Source organism: Falco biarmicus, chromosome 1, assembly GCF_023638135.1.
Source record: "Falco biarmicus isolate bFalBia1 chromosome 1, bFalBia1.pri, whole genome shotgun sequence".
NCBI lineage: Eukaryota > Metazoa > Chordata > Aves > Falconiformes > Falconidae > Falco > Falco biarmicus.
In genome coordinates, this window is record NC_079288.1 from 83,381,333 (window position 1) to 83,408,785 (window position 27,453).

The window sequence follows — 27,453 nt, forward strand, 5'->3', positions numbered from 1 at the left end:
CTTAATAGTCCTGAGTTAAGGAGGAAGTTAATTGTGTGAATAAATACTTGTCTAAAAGGTGAAATACAGGGTGGGAAGTGCATGGTGAGTTACCGTGTGGAAGAGAGGTCAGTGATGCTCTTTACGGGGGTAGGGGCTGGGATACATGGGCTTTGATAAACCTCTGACTGGAAAAATTGTGGATTGTGAAGCGGTGGTATTTGCAGGTGAAACAAGGTTTAATCAGAGCATAAAGGAAAAGGCCTGGCTTAAAGCATTGCAGAAAAGCTTTTATGAGGCTCAGTGAGCATGAAAATGGAAGAAGTTCAACTGTGAAGTGATGGAGTTTGAGGGAGATGGAGAGAATCTAATTTCCTCATTTCATCCGATCTTTCTACCTGAAGCAGCGGGCTCTGAATGAGATCCTAGGGTGGGACAGGCAGTTCTGTGGGAAGGTCAGCTCAGTGCTAAGTGCCAATCAAAGCAGCAAACCACGGTGGGGGTTGTTACGAAAGGGAAGCAGGACACCACAGAGAACATCATTATGCCCTTAGGTAAATCCACAGTGCATTTACTTCTTGGAAAGTGTTTGCAGTTTTGGTCCATCTTGGAGGCTCAGAAGAAGAGGAGGGATGGCCAGCTGTCCTCAGTTGCCTCTGTATGAGGAACAAGCAAGCTGCAAAGGCTGCTCAGCCTGCCCAAGACACGATGAGGGGGCTGGGGGATGTGACAGAGGTTAAAGAGCCCACCAGTGACATTGAGAGAGTGGATGGGGATTGCTTGTGTGGTGTCTTTTCCAACACAAGGACCAGAGGGCATCAAATGAAACTAGCTGGTGACAGGCTCAAAGCTGGGAAAAAGAGGGGTTTCTTTGCACGGTGCATGGTTGAGCTGTGGAAATCATTGCTATAGGAGGTCATGGATGCTAAAAGTTTACATGGGCCAAAGGGGAAGCAGGACAACTTCATGATTTAGAAGTCCCTGAAACCATCTTCAGAGGTAATTCTGGATCATAGGCTGCTGGAAGGAAAGACAGATGTTGGGGGTATTTTGCTAATTGCTGCCTTGTTACAATCCTCCTAAGGCAAAGTTTGGTTGGTCACTGTGAGGACTACACAGACATTTATCCTGGCCTGTTCTCATGTCATGCTCGGTAACAATGCCCTTGCAGATGTGGGATTGACCTGAGGGTACTGTGGAAGCACAGCCCAGTCACAGGAGAAGTGGTAGTATTCAAACATCACAATCTGATGTCTGGAAGTATTTCTATAATTTTCTTTTCCCCACAAGTTTTGTCTTTCTGTTCCCATTAGCCACACCAGTGAATTTTGAACTGCTGGAATTTTTACAGTGCATCATTCCCACCTTTCCCAGGTACCTGTGACACCACCCCGTCTAAGTTTGGGAACTGAGCTGTGAACACAAGCACACAAATTTCCTCAACTGAAAAGTCCCCTGGTAGGGATCTGGGAGCCTCCGCTCCCAGCTGGGCACAGAAAGAGACACGAGTCTGTGGTCACTGCTGCAGCTGAGGGATCTCAGTTACTGGCTCACTTGCATTAAGCACCCCGCATGGTTGCTGGCAGCTCTGCACGGCCAGTCAGCCTGTAGGACAGTTACCCAGAACGGAAGGAAAAAGTTCTTCAGAGCCTAAAAACAGTACCAGGAGAACCCAGGACAGAGCGTGTACTGAACAGGGGGGTTACAAAAGCAGCCAGCCTGGGCAAGCAGCCTCTCCTGGTCGGTGGGTGGCAAAGGTGATAATGAGAATATGAAATCATGGAATTATAGAATGGTTTGGGATGAAGGGACCTTAAAGATCATCTGGTTCCAAGCCCCATATTTTGTGGCCATGGTATGCTATTCAGTGGGATTTAGTAGAGCTGCTTTGTTTCGGACTTGAGTTGTTTGCTTGTCCTCTCTCCATTCTCAGTACTTTTTTTTTTCTTTTGGTTTTTGTTTGTTTGTTTGTTTTATCATGCTTCACCTGGTGATGGATTTTTGTTCACAGGAGGCCTTTTAATTGCCATGAAGGTCTTCAGCCAGCGCTGTGCATTGAACTGTACCCTCAGGATTTCAGACACTTCTAATGGACTGTTAACCATGGGACAGTGATGGCACAGACTCGACAGGGTGTGTGGATTTTTCTTGAAGTAAATGAAGCATAAACATTATTTTTGTACTTCCATAGACCTAGAATTCATGTGCATTAAGGGCTTTATTTATTTATTTTTCCCCTTTTCCTGTCTTTCAGATTTTAATGGTGGAAAGATGCTGCTGGACCAAAATGAAACTTGGCTCTCTAATTTCTCCTCTGCTGCCTCCTCCTTTGTGAAAGGCAGGGGCAGCTCAGCAGGGATCGGCCTCCAGGAGGTGGTCATCGGGCTGATACTGACCCTCATTGACTTGATCACACTCCTGGGAAATACAGTAGTCTTCATCTGTCCAGTGGTGGAAAAGAGGCTGCGCACTGTCACCTATATGTTTATAATGTCCTTAGCCATGGCGGACTTCCTTGTCGCTTGTCTGGTCATGCCCTTTAGGTAAGAAGTTCTGGTAAGGTGAGAGCAGACGGCAGTGTGTGCATGCGGTGGCATTTCTCCTGGCTCAGTGGCTGCTCCTTGAGCAGGGCTGGCTGGGAGGTCACACACCGTGCATAGGGCTGGGCTTTCCAAGGAGCTTAACTGTGGGTCGGTGGTTATACGTACTTCTGTGCCTCAGTTTCCCTGCTCTTTACAATGGGTCCCCTTTTTGATGGAGAGAGACTTCCCAAGGGTACTTTTTCCTGTGGGCTGCGTAGGGACCCTGGCCTGAGCTCCGTACCCAGCTTTTCAGGTGGCTCCAGTGCCACGAGTCCCCTCTTCCAGGACTAGCTCTGCGTTGCACATGGGCCAGCATGGTTGCTGGTTGATTTGACATGCTCTGAGTGTTTGGGGAATGTGAGATGAGGATGGCCCCTACTGTGTCAGCATTGGGTGCAATGATGGTGTTGATCCTGCTGGTGTTTCTAAGGTGGAGTGAATCATGGAGTACATTTTCCTTTCATTTTCCTTAGTCTAGAACGATGATTGAAATCGGTGGAGTTAAATTCTGTGCTTTTGATTTTACTTCTTTAACCTTAGCTTTTATTTTCTGCTAGTGGGAGGGAGAAGGAAAAAGGTTCCTTATTAGCGTATGAAAATGGATGAGTTCATCATCATACTGAACCCGAAAGGCTGTTGCAGAGATGTTATCCTTCACACGCTTGGTGAAACACAGAAATTTGATTGCTTCTTCTGGTTCAGACAACATACCAGTGGAGTTTGTGGGGACGGCTGGTGACCTTGCAAAATAAATCTTGTGCCTGCATAAGCAGACTACTGCAGTCTGCAGCGGGATAACAAATGGTATTCCCAGCACCTGGGGGGATTGCTTTGCCCCTGTTACCTGACTGCATTGCACATCCATAACTGGCAGCACTGACGCAGGGACAAAGGCCATCTCCCCTCTCTCTGTGTAAATGTAAATATTTTATTTTAGCATAAGTAGGGTAATTCAGGCTCCCTCTATATTTAATGGAGGAAGAGGCACTTTAGAAGGCAGTTCTCCCTGCATGAGGTTTATATTTATGGGAGCTTCACTACCTGGCTAAAACATAGTAGAACAAACCCAGAAACCAGTTTACCTGTAGGTTCTGGCTGTCTTGCGCTGGAAAACAGCTGTAGGTTTGTGTAAAGTGGGGGGGCCTGCACTCTATTTGGTGTTCCTGAAGCAGTATGAAGCAGCTGAGCTCTTTTTACGTTCTGTGCTTCAGTTGTCAGAGGGCTGCCCACACTTTTGAATTGGGTACCGAAAGATGTTTTCCCAACAAGCAATTACAAACTGAGATACAAGTTTATAGTATCAGGTGGAAAAAAAAAAAAAGTTAATGATAACCTTTAAAAAATATTAGTGTCAATTTAAATTCTAAACTGGGTGAATTTTTAAGTTCAGACTCTGAAATCATCCATCCCTCTTCACCTGTCCCTCCCCTGCACCTGGTGCTACAAATATCTGCCCTGGGGGCTCGGATTGCAACTTTGTTGCCTGATGGTCTAACCTGCTGCTGTCCTACTGAAGTCAGTGGGAATGTAGTGACTTGACCCCTGTCCTGCCCAGAGGGGATGCAGAAACATCCCTATGCTTCTGTCAACAGTAGCACCCGCTAATTTTTCCCAAGAGGAGAAGCTCTGGTATTTCCTACTGCATGGACGAGGTCACTGAAATAAAATGCAGCAAACCATCTCAGCCTCCTAGAAAAACAGTGCGTCAACCACCAAAGATTACCTAAAGCAACAACCTTCTTGCTGCCTGGCATTTCCTGGGTTGTTGTTGTTGGGGGGGGGGGCGGATTTGCTTTTTTGTGTGTGTGGGTTTTTTTGTTTGGTTTGGTTTGGTTTTTTTTGCTTTTCCACGTTCTTGTTAAGCCTAGAAAGGAGAGGGTTTTATCCCAGTCCAACCCAGGTGTCTGAAGGGCTCCTCTCTGGGAGTGCACAGCACCACCTGCTCTCCCACCCACTCCAGCCACCCCTCCAGGTGATCACCTTCTCCATCACCCCAGTCTCACCTGGGAACAGCAGCACCCCACTTACCCAAAGAAGACAAAAGCTGAACAATTCCTGCTTTGAACTGAGTTCCAGCTGATGATCTCTATTGCTGCTTCCTCTCTGATTTTACCTTTTGTCTACTTGATGTCTCCTCTGGTGTCTCCATGCTCTGCACGTGCTTGCCAACATCAGTCCTTGGTTCCTTTTCTTCTAAATTGATTTTGGGTGTTTCTAGTTACCCAGTGTCCTCGTTACTTCTGCCTCCCACCTACTGAGGTGGTGTTTGCCATCTGGGCAATGGGAGGGAGCAGCAGCCAAGAGCAAAGGCAGGTGGGTGTCTCAGCAGCTGTAATTTCCCCTGTAAGACTGGTCATATCCCCCATGACTGGAGTAAGACCTCTTCCTTGGCAAGGGGAAAAAGGGAGTCTGGCAATCCGTTTTGCTCAGTTAGGAACGTGAAGGGGAAGGAAATTGGACAATTCCTACTTCCAGGTTCCTAGGAGAGCATGGAAGGAATGAGAAGCAGCAGATGAAAATATGTTTTGTTGGGAAATCTTCATGTGGTTTCTCATGCCCAACAAGAAAGCAGAAGGGCACAAGAGGCATGGGGAGGGGACCCCAGCTGTGAAGAATATGAGGGGAGGGGACATATCATAGAATGGTTTGGGCTGGAAGGGACCTTTAAAGGCCATCTAGTCCACCCCCCCTGCAATGAGCAGGGACATCTTCAATTAGATCAGGTTGCTCAGAGCTCTGTCCAGCCTGCCCTTGAATGCTTCCAGGGATGGGGCATCTCCCACCTTTCTGGGCAACCTGACCCAGTGTTTCACCACCCTTATTATAAAAAAATTCTTCCTTATATCTAGTCTGAATCTACTATCTTTTAGTTTAAAACCATTCCCCCTTGTCCTATCAAGGGATGGTAGAGAGCATTACAGGAGGGGAAGCATTTCCATAAACACAAATGACTTCTCTATGCAGCCAGAGAGAAAATAGCCCACCTAGGAGAGTGATGTCTTATTTAATTTTTTAAATATTTTTTTTTAAGGGAAGCAAAGAGCAGAGCATGCTTTATGTCCCTCCTGAATGTCCTGGTGTTGTCTGGTGTGAAGCCTTGCTGGCTCTTGGTGGGCGATGTGGTGAGACACGGACCTTGCCAGCTCCATCGAGCATTGCTTGGTCCCACTGATGGAGCAGCTGTTTCACGTCTTTCCCACCACCTTGGCTTTGTATCTATGGTGTTCTTTTGAATTGCAGTTTGCCTCTCAGCTGGCATGTTAGCACAAGCCAAAGAGAAATTATCTTAGGAGCCAGTTTGGCTCAGGAAAATGTGATAGAAAGGAAAAACCAGGTTGTCACCTGCTGCCTTAATTCTGTAAGAGCAAGACTTTTGTGTTATTACTGGTTTGGCTTGTTGGTACGAGTGGTTCAGCTGTGCTTACCCTGTCTGGGTACTCCAGCCAGCCCAGTTGTTTTCAGGCTGAATATTTTCAGCTACTCTTCTTTTGCAAGCATGAGTGAAACACAGAGGTGACTTTGTTTCTGCTCATACTGAGCGTTTCTTTGGGCTTTTATTATTCCTTTTGAACCAGCATCGTTTCTAAGCAGCAGAGACCTTTTACATCAGAAAACAGGGAACAGGTATCCACTACCCTGTGCTGTAAGAACAGCTGCTAGGTCAGGCGCATCCTACCAGATGTGTGCTGGTGAGAGCTGGGATCTGTGGTCAGGGATGTTCATGACAGCAGCGTGGTCTACTTCTGGAAGGCCATGGTCCTCACACCACAGGCTTTGCAGCGTCTCTGAGGATAAGAAGGGCTTCTGAGGAGTGGCCACAAGGCACTCAAGTCTGTTACTGGGCATGGGCTTCAACTTCTATATGTCTCAGTTCCCCACCTTAAAAAGAGCCATGAAACCTTTCCACGTGTGCAGTGGGACCCTCCACGCTGCCTGTGCGGAGGCCACCGTGGTGAAAGGGACAGGTTCTGCCCTGTATTAATGGTTACTTGAATTTCTGGGTAGCATCCCACATAACAAAAAGCTGCCAAGGGCTGGGGCCCTTCAGCTGTGCTGTGCCCACCTACAGCGGCTGTCATGCTTTAGAAAAACCTTCACAAGTCATTGTAATAGATTGTTGTTAATAAGATGCAGAGAAGGCGCTGGTTTCTAACTCCTCTGGCATCAAGCTGACTCTTCCTGCCCTTGCTGCAGGGCTGAGCCCACCTGAGCGCACTGCAGCGCAGCAGCCCCCCTTTCACTCTATTTGACCAGCAAGCTGTGCAGTTACAGGATAATTAAAGCTTTGCAGGATAGGTAATTACTCAGCCTTTCACATCAAATTCACACACAATGGTTATTTCAGCAGTACCCCAGGAGTTTCAGAAAGCAGGGGAAAGAAAGGGGAAGTGAATGGCATCTAATTGAATGCTATAGAAACATGCATCAGCCTTCCTACAGCTGCCCTTTGTTCCTTCCTTTGCTGCTCACTTCTTATGGGCCACTCCTGACTTTGTTAGAAATAATTTTGGCATAATGCCTGCTTTTTGCTGGTGTGTTTACCTGGCTGAGGCACTTGTGAGCTACATAATGTACAAGCTGCACAGAATAGGACTTCCCCCCTGCCCCAAGAGTTGAAATCCTCTTGTTTTGAAGCACAAGACCAGATGAAAAGTGAGTTTCTTGGAGGACAGAGCATCCTCCATACCCCAGGAATCGAGGGTCAATCATAAAAGTCTGTGCTGAATAGGGCGCTGGAAAAAGCTGTGATCAACAAAGCTGTACAGATGTGAATTTGGGGAGCTCTGGGCGCCAAGCACCTCTCTCAAAGCACCCACTTAGAGTGCAGGCAAGAGCATAGGTTTGGTTTTCTTCAGCTGTGCCTCACCTGTGAGTTATTCTGCACTTTGAGGATGAATCCCTGCTGCTTAAGCTGCACGCCCATCTCTAGTACCTCCGTGTTAAAATATGCCATCATCCCAGCAGAGTCTGAGCATGAAATCAGCCCTTCTAGCTTTGACTGCTCCCCCACGTTTTCTCTTACAGTATCATTTACGAGGTGACGGGGATGTGGTTGTTCGGGAAGCTGTTCTGCAAAGTCTGGATCTCCTTTGATGTCATGTTCTGTACTGCGTCCATTGTCACCTTGTGCTTTATCAGCCTGGACAGGTACTGCTCCGTGGTGACCCCATACCACTATTCCAGAAGGATGTCCCGTGGCAGGTGAGTGGAGCTGCTCCTCATCACTTTGGGGCTCTCCAAATTTTCACTTGGCCATGGCTTATGTTGACGCAGGACCAAATGAGCTATAGACAGTGGCTACGCGAAAGCAGAGCTATGTGGCAAAAGGGTCTTTGCACCATTTAAAACTTTGCAGCAAATTTTGAATGAGGTGCAGGAGGAGAATGCAGCTGAGCTGGTGTGACGGGGCTCCTGGGAAAGCACTTTTTTGAGCTAAGGATGGGTTGCAAAATGAGGTAGAAACCAGTGATGTGGGCTGACTTGTGCTTACAACTGCTGTGCTTTGCAGGCATTTCATGGGAATTTCCCCAAGGACTAGGGGAAATGACACCTAGAAGACTGCATGTAGCAGTAGCCTTCCCCCTCTTAAACTGACAGTGTTTTCTGTAGCGATATTTATGGGGGAAATCCAGAGAAAACAGGCTGAGTTTCCAAGCCCTGTCAAGGTTTCATGTGAAATGTTGCAGTGAGGGCTGCAGGGTGGGCAAAGTTGTCCGAGGGTGGGCAGAGAGGACGCTGCAGCTGCGGGGTGCCTTATGAGGTGAGTTCAGGCTCTTTTGGGGATGTGTTCCCTACTGTAACTCTTGCTGCGTATGATCTGCGGAGCACAGGCAGTCGCCAAAAGGAGGCTGTGCAGCAGCCGTGCCATGGGGCAAGTGCTGCAGTGGTGCTGAGGGTCTCATGTCCATCAGCTCCACCCCTATTGCTCCTCAGAGGATAAGGCCACGACCAGATATTAAAGCTGAAACCAAACAGAAAAATCCACATGCTGCTGTCTTAAATATTCACAAAAATCCTCTGGAAAATCTTTCCTCTTTTTTTCAGCCAGTTCTGAGCATCCCTTATGCTGACCCCAATTCTGACCCCACAGACCCAATTACCCCATCATTACAGACACTCATGCATGGACTTGTTGTACCCCAGCTTTTTCCTTCTCCAGGCCCTGCAGGACTGCTGAGCAGCGATATCCCACACAGGTTACCATGGGGATTGAATCGTATTGGATGTTGTCAACTTAAAATTACTCAGACCCTCTCTCCCCTCCCTGTCTCTTTCCTTTTGCAGATGCATCGTGATGACCTGCACGGTCTGGGTGTACTCTTCCCTCATTTCCTTTCTTCCTGTCATGCAAGGCTGGAATGAGATCCCCGGGGTGGACTTCGATGCAGGCAGAGAATGCATCTTTGTCACCAACTGGATTTTTGCCATCGTGGCTTCTGCTCTGGCATTTTTTGTTCCCTTCATGGTCATGTGCAGCATGTATTTCTTCATCTACCGAGCTTCACGGCTCAAGGCCACTCGTATCATGTCTCAGACGCTGGAGATCCACTACCACCCTAACAGCAAGCGGCAGAACCATCTGCAGCTGGAGAACAAGGCCACGCGAACCATTAGCATCATCATTTCAGTTTTTGTGCTGTGCTGGCTGCCGTACTTTGTCCTAAACGTTTGGCTGGCTGCCAGAGGCACTGACTCCACCAGCACTGTCTTAGTTGACACCTTCAAGATCATCACTTGGTTAGGTTATTGCAACTCCACCATCAACCCAATGCTCTATGCTTTCCTGAACCGGGACTTCCAACGGGCCCTGAAAAAGCTGCTCATTTGCAGGCACAGGTCTCAGGTGGATATTGGAGAAGACATGGTTTCCATAGCCACGTTCTCCAAGACTGCTCCAGACCTAGAATACAGCATTACAGTGCCAGTGCCCAACGGTGCCCTGAAGGGCAAACCCAAGTAATAGGGATTCAGAATCACTTGCTGGAGGTGGCGGTACAGAAAGTGCCAGAGAACATCCTCATGGAAAAATAACAGGTAGGAAAATATGGGAAGGAGGGGCTGGAATATTACAGCTGGGGGCATACAACAAAGATGCATTTCCTCATCTTCCACCGTTCTACGAACAAGGAACTTTAATATTTTAGGGGCAATTCATTATAACTAATGGAGCTAATTCCTTCCTGGGTAATTATTTTTTTAATGAGCATTTCCTAAGAAAAATTCAACCTTGACGCTGGGGGGAAAAAAAAAAAAGTCAGTGTGATAATATGAACTTTGTGTACATCCTGGTGATCTGCAGCATAATGTGGAACAGTATTTCTTTCTCATCAAGCCACTGTAGCTGTCATCTTGCAGCCATGTTACGAATTTGACCGGTTTTAATAACTCCCTGTGTGTCAGCATAGGGGAGTTAGGAGGGATGTGGTCAAAGAGCAGAGGTCACTTCTTTGCAAAGGCACCACCCTGCAGTCTGGGCTGTTGCTCAGGGTTCAGCTCACTTGCTTCTGAAATATTGAGAGGTTCAGATCTTTCAGTGGCTTTCTGTGAAATATCTGTGAGTTTCCTCATTAACTCTGGAAGGGAATATCCTATGTGGCAGACCCCAGGAGATAAGAACGACTTGCTGTAACACCGAGAGCACTGAGTGCCCAGGGGGTTCAAAAGGGGCTACAGGTGACCGACACCAGCCAAAGAGGGGATCTGAAGAGGGTTATCACTTACCTGTGTGTTGTGCACCGTGATGTCTACACCTTGATGCTGTAAGCGTAGCTACAGAGTACTGCTGGGCCACACAGCCATTAAAAAAAAAAAAAAAACCAACCAAAAAAACCAAAAGGGAACGATCACTTTTACCACTCCTAAATGCTTGCCTGGACTTCAAGCACCAGTGGCTCCCTGCAGGAGGGCCATGGAGTACCGCACTGAGGGATGAATGAAAAGGCATTACTGCTCCCAAACGTCTCTGCAGCATTATAACAGTGAGTAAAAGCAGGAGCGGAGGCCCCAGGACCACAGCTTTTCTGTAGCAGAGTCATCCAAGGGCCGGTGACCGCTGAGACAACAGCCATCGCTTCCCCCAGCACTCTTCTGGCAGGGTCTCACGCTAGTTTGCATGGGAGAATCACTGCGATCGGAGCCTGCTCTTAGGCTGATCTTCTATGGACTTGAAACACGACAAGGATGGTTCCTAGAACAGCTTTTTCCGAGTGCTCAATCACATACTTGGGACTGGGCAAGGCTTCTCCAGCCTGGGAAGCAGAGCAAATGCAGCAGAAAGATATCCAGGCTAACATTTGGTGCTAAAACTACTGGACTGAAACACTTGAGGGGTGAAGAATGTCACTTTCTTAATAAATAAAAAAAGGAGGGGCGTTAGTGAAAGTCCTGAGTCCTTCTGCTCTTCTGCTTCCAAGACAGCAGAGGACTGTCCTTAGAGGCGTAGCAAAAAGCAAGTAGCTACTGCCTGGAGCAGCTCAGCTACAGCAGGCACTGGTACAAGGGTCAGAAGTTCTCTCTCAAGAGCCTGGTAGAAGAAACAGCCCTGACAGGGGGTTGCACAGTGTTACTCCTGTCAAGTTCATGGAGTGGGTTAGGTCACCCAGCTTCTAAGACACCACCACCAACGTGGAAGTGGTAAGGAGAATAACTACACAATCCTGCCCTCACCTGGGGGGAAGCACCTAGGTCCAGTGGGCACAAAGGTGGATGGGGCAGGATTCTTGCTTCTGCCACCCAGTTAATTTTGATAAAAGAGGAGCAGGAACTGTGTGTCAGCCCCGAGAGCTATGGGGGAAAGGGAGCTGAGGGACAGGCAGCAGTTAACAGGGAAATCCAAGGGAAGAGGACTCACTTAACTGTCCTCTGTTTAAACTCACTAAGTTCCTTTTCTGACCAACTACTCACTGCAGCATTCTGCCTTCAACCAGACAAGCCAGTATCTAGCAGAGTTATCCAAGAGCACAAGGAAGACAAGCTTTGTAATCCACTTTTGCCTTACCATAAACCAGCTGAGCCTCTGCAGCTTTAAGTGCTAGTCGTAGTGTCACACCACGGTACAGTGATCCCCAGAAGGATTTGAATCAAACAACTTTTTAAGAGACGGATTTAAGAGATTGCAACTTTTAACAATTTTAAGCCTGTAAAACAGGAAAATGCATTTATACAAAACCAGTTCTAACAGGATAAGAATTATCCCGTCTTCCCTCTTGGTTAACAGCTGAGGGATTGCCTCCATAACTCGTGCGGTTTAGAGAGCTCACCTCCCTTCTTTCTTCAGATAGTACCTCAGTTCCAAGCAGCATACTCATCTTCACCTCATCACCTGCACTGGGGCAAGTATGAGAGAGGAAAGCAAAGCAAGCCACAGAAATTCAGTGCCCATCTTCCTGTTCCAGCTGCACAAGGCTGTCATCTGCAGCATGCACGGATGCAGGCTTTGAACACAAGCAACTACTAATTTTTTTTTATAAATAAAAAAGTTTATTAAATCATTTAGACTTGAAAGAAGTCACAATAATTAATGCACTCCACAATTATAGCAAGTGCATTCTGTACACCACCAACCCAAATGGATTGATTCTGTATTTTATAAATAAAAATTAACATATTTACAATGAGAAATAAAAGCATGGCATTAGGCAGTTAAATTAGCAGATTACACAAATGCCTACCAGTTGATTTTTTTTAAAAAGTACAAATCTACAAGATTACATATGACAAGTATGACTTCATTAGGTTTAAATTTTCAGAATCACAACATTTTCGTACATAATTTTAACTATGGCTCTTCCAACCACTGCCTATAAAAAACCCCTTTTTAATGGCAAAAAGCTCCTTTTCCTTCTCTACAGTTTACCTGTATAAAATGCATTCCCTAAGATCTACGATAGTGCAGAAATATGAAACTGTTTCATCTAATGACTGGCTATGGAGAGTGACAGTATGTACAACGGTGGTACTTTTTTGCTTTAAAAATAGTGCAGATTCCCAGTTTACCCACTAGGGTCAAAAATGGACTCAGAGTTCATTTCAAAATCATCTCCATTTCACCAAAGAGCAAGTGATCCAGATAGACACTCGCCAGGCTTGGCTTAGAGACTGTAATTTGCTCTATAAAAATACAGTATTTTAATTCTATTTACATGTTACAGATCTCTCACTTACCCAGCAAGCTGACATTTACAAGCTTCAACAAAACCCAACAAACCCAAAAAAACGATAATGGAGCACAACATTGGTAAGCACAGTAGCTGGACCCATCCGCCTAGGGGAGTTAAGGTAAGAAAAGTGGAATGTGAAAAGTGTGGTTACTGGTTTTCGTTGGCTGTAACAGTAAACGAAAATCCATCCAACACATCTTATACATTAAACATGGCAAAAAAAGTCTAAGTAAACTATTTCCAAGATAAACATTCTGCATCATAGGATCCTTCTGCTGAACAATCCCTGTAAAACCTGCTGAGTGGAAGAAGTGATCCTGAGGATAGTTATTTGCTTGGTTGTCTGGAATGCTTGTTTCCTGATAAACTCATTGTCCGTGACCTTTGCCTAAGCACTGGTTTTGGTGGGAGTTCCAAGTCTTCAAATACAGGATTTTCTATGATTGCTGCAGCCTCTGGTCTTTCAGTGGGACTTGGAGAAAGCATGTCCTTCACCATGGTGTACTAAAAGAAAACATGACGTGTTAAATGAACCAATTCATAAATTCTTTCTTATTTAATGTTCTGACTTCAATTGTGGCTCTATGAACAAGTCAAAAATGTCCCCAGTTGCTTTCTGAGTAATTTGGGTATTAGTGCTTTGGCACAGTAGCTAGAAGTGCATTAAATATTTGAAAAACTATCACTGTGCATCTGTTAGACTGTCTTTACTGTCAAGGACTACAGTCAATTTGTCAAATCAAATCTGACCCAGGATTCAATAGTTACAAAATCTTTACATTGTTTGCAATCAAAAAAAAATTTAAAACATAAGGAAAATAATTTATGATTAATTTTTAGCTTCATGTTTATGCCACGCAGCAATTTTTCACAGTGAATCAGAGGATTTCCTTTAAATATACAGGTAGGTTGAATATTTGTCTCAGATTTAATCAGTTAGTGTCCTGCTCCAGCTGAGCACAGCACACCACATCTCCCCCCAGCCTACAGTTGTAAAGCAAGAAAGGCCGTTCTCATTTAGCTGCTGGTCTGAAGCTACCATGAACATCTGACAGCATCTCAGGTTCTTATCGGAGAGGTTTTGTGCATCACCTCCTCTTGATCTGCAACTGTATCCCTTTAAAGGTCTGACTAATAAGAACACAGGACTATCTGATACTGGTTTCTCACTTGAGAGATCCAGTTCCTGACATAAGATCCCACACAGCCAGGGTACTACCTACAGTCTCCCCTTTACCTCTCTAGAACTCTGCACTTTCTCCCTGTGAATATGGATTTGTTGCAAGAAACCATGTCAGGATGTATGTAAAATGGATGACTCCAAGTGACAAAGAGAAGCCAGGTAATAATGTATACTTATTGGCGGTAAAATGTGTGACAAAGCTATCATGATTCACATTATTGTAATGTTATAGCTTTCAAATGTAGGAAGGTACAGGGATAGATAAATGCATCTTAATAACACTGAAGTTGTTTTTTTTCCTCCATTTTTACTTGAAAAAGCAATTGGAAACCAAAGAAAAAAGCTACAATTATTAAAGAAAAATTGGTACTTAATAACTTCAGATAGACTTACCTCTTGTGCATATTTCTGAGTGAACAATGGTGGAAAATTCAAATTTCTAACATCACTTAAGGTCTGCAAAAATATTAAGAAAAACATGTAACTTTTCCAAAATACCATTTTTCAGTAGTATTACTCTATTATTCTTCAAAAAAATATGTAAGCTATGCAAACAGATCAGCCTGATGGAAAAAAAACCCTTGTCTTGCTTTAGTGGTTAAAAAAAAATCACAAAATACCTAAATAGGTAAACTGCTGCTTCCCTGGGTACACAGCCTGCACTAGGAATCATGTTACCAGAATTCTGATCTCTGCAGTTTTAAATCAATCACATACACAAACTTGTACCTTCTCACTTGGGCTCAGCAAAGTCAACAAATCTGTGCACCACTCATAATTCCCAAGATTGTCTACACCAGTATTAAGACAAATTAAATTACTAGCTCTGTCTTAACGTAAGCACTAGTTTTTATTTAATCTTATTGGACTAACAAGCAGATTTATCGGCAGTTTTGAAAGCAGTTCATGTTGAGTATTTCTGTATCCTTACAAGGCAGCTGGTCTCATTCAGTGTTTCTTCCCTGACAAGCATGCTGGCTCCATCTAGTGACACTGTTTTCCCCACGTTCAGCCGCACACTTGGAATCATGGAATCAACCGTTTAGGTTGGAAAAGACCGTTAAGATCATTTAGTCTAACATTGGCAAGCAGACTACCTTACACAGTCAATTTCTGTAACTGCCAGCAACCCATGACCCATCTTAGCATGTTTTTAGCACAGAAGGGTAAGATTTAGCACTTCATTTCTTTTAGGAAGGAATTTCTTTTACAAAAGTTTAGAATTCTTACATTTTGTGCTCCAAGTTAAAACAAAATTCAATTCGCTATTACTCCACTAAAAGTCTGAACTGACCAGTTAAGAGTGATGGGCAATAGTCAAACTCCTGTTCGAGAGAACTGAGTCTATAACAATAAAAGTGTTTCAGAAAATTGTTCTCCTTCTCTGCCAATTCAGTCTGCATTTAGTGATCTGTCTTCAAACATCTGATTTGAAAATAAATCGCACTGCCACAGGCTAACTTGTAACAGCCTGAAACGGAGGCAGGTCTAATGCTCCACCTCTGGGGATTTTTCCAGCCCTTTGCCACAGATTCCTAGAATTTTCTGGGCTACCTGGTCAAGCACAGTATGTTTTGCTTCATGAAGCAGTGCTAATGCTTGGCTGATGCCAACAAAAACTTCAGCGTGACAACTTGGAAACAGCTACTAAAAAGTAGCTGAACTCCAGAACTTGACAATAAAGGGCTGGTGTTTCTTTTGTATTTTATCAAAAAGAGTGGAATGACAGTGAAAATCATGGGAAGCTAGGGCACCTTTTTTACCCGCATGAAGTAAAACATCAGTCTGAGACACAATGGAGGATTCACTCTGATTACTTGCTTTGCTTCTATACTCGGGACAGAAACTGGAAGGGCAAAGTTTATAGTCACCGTGCAGGGTATCTTGAGAATCCAGGATAGCTCTTTTTTGGGTATTTGTCTCAGTAAAACTGATTTCATTTAGGGAAACTGAAATTACTTTCAGTGCAAGGGGTTCAAATTATGCACTGTCATTCCTCCTCTAGACTACGCTCTTTTGTACCATAAAAAGACAGAGTGTTTTAAGCAAGAGAATGCAACACCAGCACAGGTGAAGCATTCGGTCAGGCTGCATTCATGGTGTGATTCAAGTCGCTTCTTACATCTCTGCTAAAAATACACCATCTTCAAATGAGAATTTAACCCCACCAAGCACATATAAATGATAAATATAAGTTATAATGACTCTTTCTTTCCTACATAGGTCACTGGTCACCATATACAAGAGGAAAAACCTTTCTGGCTGTAACCCTTGTTCTCTATGAATTTGTTCTTGAGCAAGATCGATCTCGCGTGCATTTTAACAACAGCAAGAGTTGTAACATACCACCAAACCTCCCAAATGCACATTTGATGCAATGAAGGCCATCAGTTCTGGGAGGATTGTGCTTGAAGCTGAGTGAGACTTACAGCTAAGACTTACTACAGTGAAAATTGCTGTTCCTTTTCCTAAGTGCTTTGGGTTAAAAAGCACTGCAGATGCAAACAAAAGAAGAAATGATAAAAATGCACAGCATGGTTCCAATTCTTGAATGAAAAACAAGCTGGTAGGCTTAAAGTCACAAGCTATATTTGTTGCTTGAGTTCTTGGATATCCTAGTTCAATAGTTTCTCTTACTTGGCTTGACAACAGAGGAGCTTTGTAAAGAAATTAAGGCCTTAATTCAACTGCACACATTAGGAAGACTGCAATTTATTTCCAGTGATTCAGGGGGTCTGTAGAAGGCTGATAAAGAACTTGTGCTCCTAATTGCAAGGATTTTTCAAAACTGAAAAGAACCTCTTGCAAGTGTTTCACCAAGCAAACAGCTATTTTAAACAAATGATCAAACCGAGGATAATTCAGTACCATACATACCCTGACCCTCTCCATCTGTGTGCTGAAAGGGTAAAGCAGCTCAAAGAGAATCAGCCCCAAAGAAAATATATCCACTTTGTGCGAATAGGTGTTCCCACAGATCTGAAAATTCAAAATTAGGGTTAGATCAGTGAAGCTACTCACTCTATATAATTATGTGCAACGTAAACAACACCCTTTCAAGTCAACATATGGAAGTGATTAGCCCTGTGCAGAGCTGAAAACTACAGGACAGGCACACTGGCAAACTTCACCAAATAAGCATGCACAAGCAATGTCCTGATCATCAGCTCCTCTCTGCAGACCCAACTGCAAAGCAAAATGTTTCAATTCACTTAAACCTCATGCACAACAGTGTGTCCTTGCTCAATTAACTTTAACACAGTTATCCTTCTACTATATTAAAAGCAAGATAAATGAATGCATCCAAGTATGAATAATTAGACACTTTTTTTGCTATAATAAATATTAAAATGCTAATTTTGGAATTCAGTTTAGCTCAAAACTCTACTTTGATGAGAAAACATTTAAGTAACTTGATTGCAACAATTTACTAGAAAAAGTGCCTGATCTTTGAACTCCCAGGAATTCAGGTGTCTTCCCAGCACTGCCAGATACAGCTTTAGAGCAGAGAGCACAAACCTGTTCTGGGCTCATGTAGAGTTTGGTCCCTACTTGTCCTGTGTGCCTGGCATAAGCTGGCATTGGGGTAAGTACCGATTCCTCCTCCTCATCTTGGTCCATAGCAGTTACCAGTCCAAAATCCCCAACCTTTACTATGTCATCCATTGTGAAAAATATATTGGAAGGCTACGAAATCAAACAGGTAAAAAGAAAAAAAATATTTAAGTAATAAACAAGTATGTGTTCAGTAGATATAACACTTTCTTGTAATTCAGTTAAGCCATGCTGTCAAGGCTAAAAAACACTCATTAAACATCAGGTTAGCAGAACCAGTTAAGAACCTTTGCTATTCAGGAAAAAGGAATTACTCCTGCATTAAACAGTCTCCCTTCCAGAAACTTAAGACTACTCATTTCTTGTCATCCAATAGAGGTTTACTAGCACTACACAGGTCTGCTGAGTAACACACACAAAAGTCAACAGCTGTTGGGAATAGCACAGTAAATTATCCAACTCTCTGTCACATGGCAAATTCACACCAGATGCTGGAGTTCTGAACTCCTAGATTTTTTATTCTGTTCTCTGAGCGCTAAACTCATTTGCCATATTAACTGGCATGTAGTGTGTCATCTTTATGGTAAATTACAGATACATTGGACGTCTGGGAACAAGGTCTACTTTTCAGTTGGTATTGTGCAGTTTAACTGCAGGAACGGTTGTTTGCATAACAGAATTAAAAGTTGGTTTTTGAGAGAAGCTTAAGAACTTTGCAATTCACAAGAGCAGCAACAGTGATGATCTGGCTTAACTCTCCTTCAGCTTGTTTGCCACGTACCACCATCCTTGGCTTAACCTACTGATAAAAGAGACTGGAACTGAGATGCCCCCTTGCTAATGTTACCTATTGCACATGGTTTTTCCAGAGATTTGCATTCTGGCTGATAGAATAGCACACACCAAATGAATGATTATTTCTTTGAAACATGACTGCTCTACCTCAGTTAAATACGGACAGACACACAGTTTTGGGGGATGAACAAAGTGATCCTGCAAGGGGGAAGAAGCAGCAGGATTATGTACAGGGAAAGGGCCAAGGCATGGTAAACAGGCAGGTGGTGCTGGGCAAGCTCCTCTCATGGCTCCTGGACCTTCCAAGGCTGGGAGACCATGGGCCATGCTTTGTTGGTATAAGCCCTGGAACAGGAGGCAGACAGATAGAAGGGCAATATTTTTCCACAAGATTAAAGGACTACAAAGCTGACCTATTTCAAAGTCCATCTGACTTCCTCAGTTAAAAACAAACCCACTCTGTGCAAGAGAGAAACAGGACAGAAAAAAAGCACTACAGAAATAGTTACATATAACTTGTTAGTTCCACAATGCCCACATCCTGCCTCTCAAACTGCCTTCTGAGCCAGTTCTTATCTCCCACTATATTTTCCTGTAATGAATGTCATGCTCTTTGGAGTCACAGCTCATTTAGTGCACAAAAGCTACTACCCTGTAAACCCAGTGTCTCCAGGCTCTCTCTCAAGCATTTACATGGCACCCACCCTCTGACTGCACAACCACCTTGTCAAAAATCTTTTTTAACAGAATTTTGATGCTCAAGGCACAGACGTCTCCATTAGGGTTTGTATCCCATTGCCTTGTTCTCCATTCCCCTCCTACACCAACAAACACACAAGAAGTCAACAAGATCTGTCTTGCTTCATGCAGCAAATCTCTTCTTAACAGAAAGTTTTATTTCTCATACTTCTCTGGCTGAAAACAGACGGTCTCTGAATAGGCTGGCATATAGTTTCTACAAATTAAGAACAGGCTCTCTGCTGTTGTAAAGTACCAGCAAAAATAAGCCATCAAGACTGCATTTGGAAAGAGGAAGTCTAAGGCAGATGCACACAATTTTGATTTAAATTAGAAGAATATAAACACCCTCTAGTTTAGTTATCTTGCCACCTGCACAAAGAAATTTCCCTCCAGATTCTTCAATCAGAACAAAGATTCCCATTTTTTTCATAGCTACAAATAAGCTACTCATACATCTTGAAGGCTACTGTTTAATTCAATTAATGCTGCAAAATGTATCTAAGACTGTTCTTGCAGTTCTATGAAACTCGTAATTTCTTTTGAACTGTCAAGCATGACCACAGCTTATCCTGGGAATAACAGTAAATTCACTTGACAGACACACTTCTGTTTCTGTACTTCATTTTCTTCAAAACAATTTGAACTGTGACCTATTCACTTGCATACCTAAATTCCTGCCATCTTGTCATTATGGTATCTCTGATTAGCAGGAGCCTAATTAGTGCAACTCAGTGTGCACTGTTAATTTAAAAGATATTCTTGAGTTTTTTAACATACATGCATACAAATTTATTTTCACATAGATCAACCAGTTTTTGTTGGTGCCAATAGGTGCAAGAACTGGCCTCTGCTACCAGCTAGCTCTGCCTCTAGCAAAGATGAAACAGCTTTGCAGGTTATTCGCTTATTAGCACTGGCACAAACCTAGGGCCACATGACCAATCTCTTGGCACGAATCATAAAATTAGGTGAGATCTGTTCCAAGGAGCTTCTGAAAATTATACCAAAAAATTAAATATACTGGCTGTTGTTTTGACCAAATTAACATGACAGAGGAATAAACTTCCAGGATCCAAAAATAACATCTATACGTGCATGGGAACTTTTCTGAAGGAGGCAATTGTTCAGGGAGAGTGTTTCCAAGTTGTTTATACCAAGTAAGCAAAATAAAATCTCTTGTTCAAACTGTTGCCAGCATTGAACTTATACTATGTTCCAGCAAAATGCTACACACCTGCTGATTAAGACTAACAGAGTTTTAAGTGAAGCTGTACATAAGCTTTACTGAACAGCAATCTCAGTGAAGCCTGCAGTGTTACAACTGACAGTATTATTAAGAAAGGTTATTAATTAACATGTCCAGCAACATACTAGCATAGGGATTTAATTACTTTTCTGGTCAGTTTCTCAAGCACTAAAGATTTTTCAGATAGCTGGTTCAAGATAATTGCTCAATGCTGATGGAGAAAGAAAATATTTGGATGGGTGTGAGAGTTTTTCTAACTTTGACATACCCTTTCAGTGTTACTGAATTTGAATGCCCTTTTACTGCAACATCCGAGATGGTATTTTTATCCTTTGTTTCTACTGATATCAAATTATTTCCATTTGAGAAGCTATAACAACAGTCATAATCATTACAGTACTTACCCCACTGAGGTAGCTACGAATGCCTCCTCAAATAAGCAAAGAGAAACAGGAACTACCTCTCCACCATATGGCAATATCAATCGATTTCTCAGAGCTTATAATAATAATAAGACTAACTTCAGCTGGGGTCTTCAATTACATTCTGGTATTTGGTAACACATACTGACTCTTCCAGTGCTAAAATTTCCAGCAAAATTAGGCACCACCATAGGATCAGAAGCGAAATGAAAGAATAGGTACAAAAAGTTACTCCTGACTTCTGTTACATTAAACACCAGAGGTAAAAAACACCTTTCCCACTCTTAACCACCTGTATGTTACCAGATGTTAAAAAGATTATGAATCCTTCAGAAAGTTGCATTGTGATAACCGGCATTGACTCAGAATTCAACTCCAGGTCAGTTCACATTTCAGTCCTAGAGCAGTTAATACTTAATTTTTACTTTCTCTAACCAGGAGTAACAGTAACACTGCTGCTCTTAGGCACTATTGCTATAGAAAGAAGAAGGAAAATACCAGAATTAGAATCATAGAATCATTTAGGTTGGAAAACCAACAGTAAGCTTAACACTGCCACATTATCTGCTTCACTTGAAACTGTAGAAGAACCACCAAATTAACTTGCTTTGCTACACAGCTCATGCCACACAGCTCAGCAATGAACAACCCTGTATAAAGAACCTGAACTAAAAATGCCATAAAACAAATGCAAATTATCTGTGCCAGGTACAAGAAGTCTTGCTGTAAGAAAATTTTTAATTGCAATAACGAATGATTATTGTTTATTTCCAGGAGCACTGCACCTCCAGATTATTGTAAAGACACTAACCCAGCTTTTGTAACACCCATGCTGAGGTCACTGATAAGAGTCAACTATTTTAGCAGGACTTGTCTCCAGTGCCATATTACTCCCACATACAAAAAAATTTTACCTGTATCCACACACACAGCATCTGCCAGTTTAAAGCAGAACCTGATGCTAAGCTAAACAGCCTGGCTCTCTGTATTAGGAGCAGTCAAATTTGGAACTGCTGATGTTCAAGTTTGTAATGCAGTGGAGGGATAGCTGCCCTGTGATGCTGTGTGAGTCAGTCCGTGTTTTTCAGGAATTTTACAGCACCAGAGACTTTTGTACGATACTTTAGGCACAGATAATTCAAGTTGTGATAGCCCCAAAGATAACCTCACAGCATTAAACCAGAAAACATTTGTCTGTAGGACACAGCCAGTGACAGAACCAGTTACAAACAGAATCTGCAAAGTTCAGGCATTCAGTGATGATCATGACCACAAATAAATAAGAAAAAACCCCAACACATTTCCAACAGTAGCCTCGGAATACAAACCTTGAGATCCCTGTGCATTAATCCTTTGCTATGCAGAAAGTCAACTGCTTCAGCTATCTGCAGAAATATCTGCAGACACTCTGTCCTTTCCCTCTCCTCTATCATGCATCTTCTGCTCATCCAGTCTTTAAGGTTCTCTTTCCTGCAAAGCTGCATCTGGATGTAAAGATACACCTTTGGAGAGGTGGGTTTGACTTTTTCTGCAATATTTTTAGAAAGGTCCAGGCTTAAGCTTGTTGGCCTTGGTGGAGAAACGGAGAGGGGACTTCCTGAAGCAGATTTCTTGTTATCAGATTCCTTTGTACTTTTTGCCTTATCCTCAGAAAGACTCTCATCATGTGAAACATCAACTTTATCTTCCTTACTAGAAGCATTTCCACAACCAGAATCCTCAAACACAATAGAAGAGGAGGTCCCTTCCCGTAGGTGCACAACAGGAACAGCTGAAGAACAAATTTCCAAGGAATGACTCAGCTCGTTATTGTTGATAGTACTGTCTTCTACATCACAGCCTGTAAGGACACTGTCCTGAAGGTTTAACAGCAGATCTTCTGACTGGTGTAGGTCCCTGTTTTCCGTGTTAGAAAATTCCAGAGGAGAAAACTGGCTTCCAGATGAATCAGACTGGCCACAGGGTATTCCCACAGACCTTACCCTCTCTGACGAAGTGGCAATAACTTCAATGTGCTCCTTTGTAGAAAATGGCTCTGTTCTGATCTTGAATGAGGGGACATCCATTGGACTGGGAGAACTGAGTGGCCAATCAGTGCTAGAAGAATAAAATCAAGAGATCAGTACTACAGAACATCATTCCACTAGAAATGCATTTTCAGAAGGCCAGGTTTTAACAGCTGCTATCTCTGAGAACCATGTCATACTGTAACAGTAAATGACTACCCAAGTGTGGGAATCACTAAATAACCAGGATTTAGTGTCCATTTTTCTTAGCGAGGATAATGTTTTCTTATTGAGACAAGACTGTTAATAAAGGAAAATTTAGCAAGCTCTACTGCCTGGATTCCCAATGTGCAATGAGGCTCATCTTCTACTTGGAAAAATTCAGTCCTTTAGAACATGCATTGCAATGACTATTTAAAGTACCTTGGAAGAATTACAGCTGTGAAATGTTAATTTGATGCCTGAAATATAAAGGTCACCATACGCTAAAAATTGTTAGGCATGTTACGATGTTACTATTAAGACCACTAAGTAGTCTTGTATTAGGCCTCATTCTTTAAATGCTAACATACATACACTTTTTCCTTTCTCTAACATCCTCTAACTCCTTTATCCAATTTTCCATTTTTAACCTACTTCTACCAAGCTTTATAAATCGTCACTCTGATTATTCCTCATATATTTCTACTGAAATAAATTCATTGAAGCATTGGAGTACTGAACCAGATCACTCTAAACCAAGACAACAAAGAGGAGGAAAGCGGTGGAAAGAAACAAAGAGGACAGAGATGCCGAAGTTTAAAACTGAATCAAAGTAGCAGTGCTCCAACCTTCCAGCCACCCGAAGATTCAATTACAGAAGTTAATTAAGAACTACAAGATGTTTCCTAAGCTGAAAGAAGGACCTTAACACAACAGAGGACCCCAAAATTGAGAGATGCTATGCACAAACATGACAAATTTGTACCTTGTTCAATTGAAAAGTTGACAGGTTAAGTTAATAACCACCTCTTTCCTACACAGTCTTCCCTTCTTCCTAGATCATCTGCCAGTTCTCCAGTTCTGTTGATGTACAATCTCAAATTCAACGGTTAAAAACCCCATGAGTTACCTTTCATCTTTTAACCACTGTTCATCCATCTTTTCCTGCCATCTCTCAGGTGGAGCCTCCAGCCACGCGTTGAAATACCGAACAATACCTGGATGTTCAAGTTTAGCTAATGCCTTGACTTCCCGCATCACCTTTTCACGAGCCAGTTCTCTATGATTTGGGATGAGGAGAAGAACAGAGACATGGTCACATAAAGCGACAGCATAGTACAGAAATTTCTGCAAAGGAATTTAATCAAAGCTAGCCCAGTATAAATCAGGCCAGTAGTATTGCTCTTCACACCAAAAGACAGATATGTCTTAAAAGTCCCCAGAGTAACTCCTTTAGGTTAGAGGTGTAGAGGAGCAGTATGTGCTCATAACAGCTAAATGTTTAGTCATCCCTTTTCCAATAATTACAGGCAGCAAAACTGAGAAAAAAAAGGTTCATCTTGCTCTCAACTGTTCAGAAGGATAGAAAAAAGACCACTAAACAGCAATATTCTACAGGGATATAGAAGACACTGATACAAAAGATGACAGACAGTAATAGCTTAGTATTTCTTTTTTAATTGGCATAACATAAGGAGACTGCATAAAGACTATTTCCGTTCCTTGGACAGGAAAGCAGGTAGCCTGCTATCTTTTATCTTATTGAAGTAAATAATCTCTCTTCATAAGACTGTAATTGGATCAAATTAAGTCAGATGGTTTTATTTAATGGGTTTGAATATGCTTGGAAAAGAAGAATTTAGGCTACCTTAAATTTCTGAACAAAACCTTTAATCTTAAATAGTCACACTTATTTAACACATTAAAAAAAATAGTAATTCTAGATTTCATAGCTTTACCCCCTCCCTCTACTGGCCTGCCTTTTGCTGTTCTAACTTGAGATTTCCAGAAGCAGTGTCTCCCATCTCCCACTAAAAGGAACTGCTGCAAGCTCTGTGTAGGGTAATTCAGCAGCATGGCTTGACCACCTATGACTGAAAGAAAAGGTAGGGGTTGTGGGACCAGAAAATGAAACAAACGGACAAATGGAGTCAGAAAAGCTGGTGAGGGAGAGAGAAAAGAAAGAGAAGGTGGAGTAGGAAAGGTAAGGAGAGGAAGGAGAGAAGCAAATTAACAGTGCTACAAATAACCGGTCCTGTTATCAAAGGTTCTATTCATCAAGGAAATCAAAGGAGTTCCCATGTAGCCGCAGCATCCTCACAAGGGTCCTGCCACGCAAGTATTTTAGCCAAGCAGATCACCCTTCCGCTGTGATCACATATGCCAAATTCTCGATGCCAAAACTAAGACAGGCCCCCCCATTAAAAACTGTATCATTCATCCTAATGAAATATCTGGGAAATCAGTTCAGGAACAGATGGTTCAGTGTAGGATGGGCTCCTACCATTCATTCATTCATGCGTTACTACTTCTGTATCTCAACAAGCTCATTCATTACCTGTTAGGTAAGCGGATCCTTTTGATAGCATAGTTGCAGTCGTCTACTTTATTTCTGGCTTCAAAAACTACTCCAAAACCTCCACGACCCAGGCACTGAATTGGTTCAAAATCTGTCAGATACCTGGGAGGAGAAGGATGTGAGGAAAAGACAGAAAAATGGAGGGAGGACAGAAGAGAAAAATGTGTTAGTATAGATAGAAAAAGTCATCTATGACTAAGAGTGAAATATTTCTGCACAAGCAAATCATGCTGAAAGACTTGAAGCATCTCTTATCTTTTATCCCTGCTTCCCCACTCAGGCAATCAGATGGTTACCTATTTACGCAATGGACAGTTGCTGATTATGCATTTATTCAGTGTGTATCACAGCACAGGAAGATGCACATGACAAACTGAATTTTTCAGAATATCAGGTTGCATGCCTACTGGATCATGGACTGTGAATATGTAGCCTGAATTTCTACACTCAAACTGGGTGGTGACCGCTGAGTATTTTCTAAATCATGATTTGCCTTTAACCCCACCCCAAATAACTATTTTTGTAACTAGTCCTTCTAAGTATCCCTTCTGAAACATCACTGTTCTTAAAACTTCACTTCCTTTCTTATTCTTCCTCATTTTACATACAGTTCTTACTTTCAGTGGTTTGCAAATGTACAGGAAATGGTCACATTTTCTCCAGAGTATCGTGGCATGCCCCTATATACCCTTCTGCCTTCACCAACTTCTTTGTAACAGCAACAAAGTTTAATTCCAAATATAGTCTGCTTATTCTGCAGTGTATATAAAACATCATCTGTTTCCATCTGCAAGTGCGTTTCTCTGCTTTAATCCGTAAACACAGGAACAGAGGGAATAAAAACAGTGATTAAGACCTTCAACAATCAATCTTCCATTTTACATGTCAGTAGGAAATGTGAAAGCAACATTCCTGATCACAGGTATCCTGTAGACTCTCCGGAATTGCTCAGACTAATCCTAACTGCAATCTCCTGTTGGTAATGTGGTGACAGGGTTCTTTGTGCCAGCTGCCAATTATCCTGCAAAGTCAGAGGACTAGGGTAGGTAAAAACAACTGAACATCTGCTCTTTCTTCCAGATAGTACTAGTTATCACACTACCTAAAAACCCTGTACACGTGGTGTTGAACTGAGCTCACCTTGACACGTATCCAGAGTTCTTGACGTCACTCCAGCTGCTGTCTTTAACATCTCCACAAGCGGTCTCATATTTACTATCAGTCTGACACTGTGTTTCAGATTCCTTCCGCAGCTAACAAGGGTTGCCAAAACAAGAACAAAAACCAACCAAACAAAAAAATTCAACTCCTTAAGTACTTGAGACCAATTTGTACCCCTAGATGTGGCATTAAATAATTTCAGTGTAAATATCTCCAAAGACACCAGATACTGTTGAAGCAGTCTAATCCGCTTGCTGAAGCAGTTAAGCAAATTGCACATGACAGCTGACAGATAGATTAAACAATAAATTTAGGCTTTAGATTTTGTTATCTCATTGGTAACTTACTAATACTACTCATTGCAGACTTAAAACCAAAAGAAAACGCTAGAATAACATCTTCTCTATTTAGGATTCAGAAAAAAATACTTACTCTGCTGTAAGGATGGGGATGGAAAAGTTTGCGTACGATAAAAGTTGTGGCCACAATGCAAAATATAATGGTGCCAACAATTTCTTTCCACCAGTGAAGCAGAAGCACAGGATCTTTTTTGCGAATGTTCTTGTAATTTGTATCATCAAAAAATCTAACAGTGATCTGGGTGCTACGTTTATTTCTCTCTCTCTTGTAGTAGGGTAAGTAATAACCATTATCTGTGTATAAAAGACACAAAGAGGGCACAGATTTACTTGTAGGTAACAACAAAACAATTCTGTCTTCTCATTAATAGGCTTCCTCAACAGACACAGGGTATTTTTGTCTGCATGCCCTACGATTTTAAATGGCACATAAGCAAATTCAGTTAATCAAGGTTGTGGACTCCACAGTGACTGTGTCTCCCATCACAGTTTTCCACTTCAGAAGGCCTGACCACTGATAGCTTTAAACCAGAATATCTTCCCTATGGAAACTTCATACCACCCTGCTGACTCTCTAGCACTGTTAGCAAATTTTGAAAAAAATAATTCACAAGCTTCTTCCACTCAGACCAACTACCAGTGGCAATGACAGTACACTCAATACTTCTGCAGTAGCAATTCTGGCACCCTGAAATGCTTTGTGT

At 42.6% G+C, this 27,453-nt stretch overlaps 2 protein-coding genes across 2 annotated transcripts in view; one reads left to right on the forward strand and one right to left on the reverse strand.

Moving 5' to 3' along the window:
- The first annotated feature begins 145 nt into the window (after positions 1 to 145).
- LOC130143608 (octopamine receptor-like) lies at positions 146 to 11,656 on the forward strand. Its single transcript, XM_056326408.1, has 4 exons — positions 146 to 206; positions 2,234 to 2,522; positions 7,587 to 7,763; positions 8,847 to 11,656. The coding sequence occupies exons 1-4, from the start codon at positions 146 to 148 to the stop codon at positions 9,520 to 9,522; spliced, it is 1,203 nt and encodes a 400-aa protein (XP_056182383.1). The 3' UTR covers positions 9,523 to 11,656.
- A 452-nt stretch (positions 11,657 to 12,108) lies between these two features.
- Positions 12,109 to 27,453, reverse strand: part of EIF2AK3 (eukaryotic translation initiation factor 2 alpha kinase 3) — a 45,635-nt gene continuing 30,290 nt past the window's right edge. Inside the window, exons 9-17 of the mRNA XM_056342210.1 lie at positions 26,823 to 27,043; positions 26,370 to 26,482; positions 25,209 to 25,331; positions 23,781 to 23,930; positions 21,992 to 22,760; positions 17,424 to 17,591; positions 16,782 to 16,883; positions 14,298 to 14,360; positions 12,109 to 13,225 (exon numbers count right to left, since the gene is read on the reverse strand). Of these exons, the coding sequence (XP_056198185.1) occupies positions 13,049 to 13,225; positions 14,298 to 14,360; positions 16,782 to 16,883; positions 17,424 to 17,591; positions 21,992 to 22,760; positions 23,781 to 23,930; positions 25,209 to 25,331; positions 26,370 to 26,482; positions 26,823 to 27,043 (1,886 nt within the window). The 3' untranslated portion in view covers positions 12,109 to 13,048. The remainder of the gene's footprint in view (positions 13,226 to 14,297; positions 14,361 to 16,781; positions 16,884 to 17,423; positions 17,592 to 21,991; positions 22,761 to 23,780; positions 23,931 to 25,208; positions 25,332 to 26,369; positions 26,483 to 26,822; positions 27,044 to 27,453) is intronic.

Excerpts from the sequence above, each read along its gene's own strand:
- LOC130143608 (XM_056326408.1), top strand. The coding sequence starts at position 146 with ATGGGCTTTGATAAACCTCTGACTGGAAAAATTGTGGATTGTGAAGCG. Across the intron at positions 2,523-7,586 it reads TGTCTGGTCATGCCCTTTAG|TATCATTTACGAGGTGACGG; the intron begins GTAAGAAGTTCT and ends TTTCTCTTACAG. Across the intron at positions 7,764-8,846 it reads AGAAGGATGTCCCGTGGCAG|ATGCATCGTGATGACCTGCA; the intron begins GTGAGTGGAGCT and ends TTCCTTTTGCAG.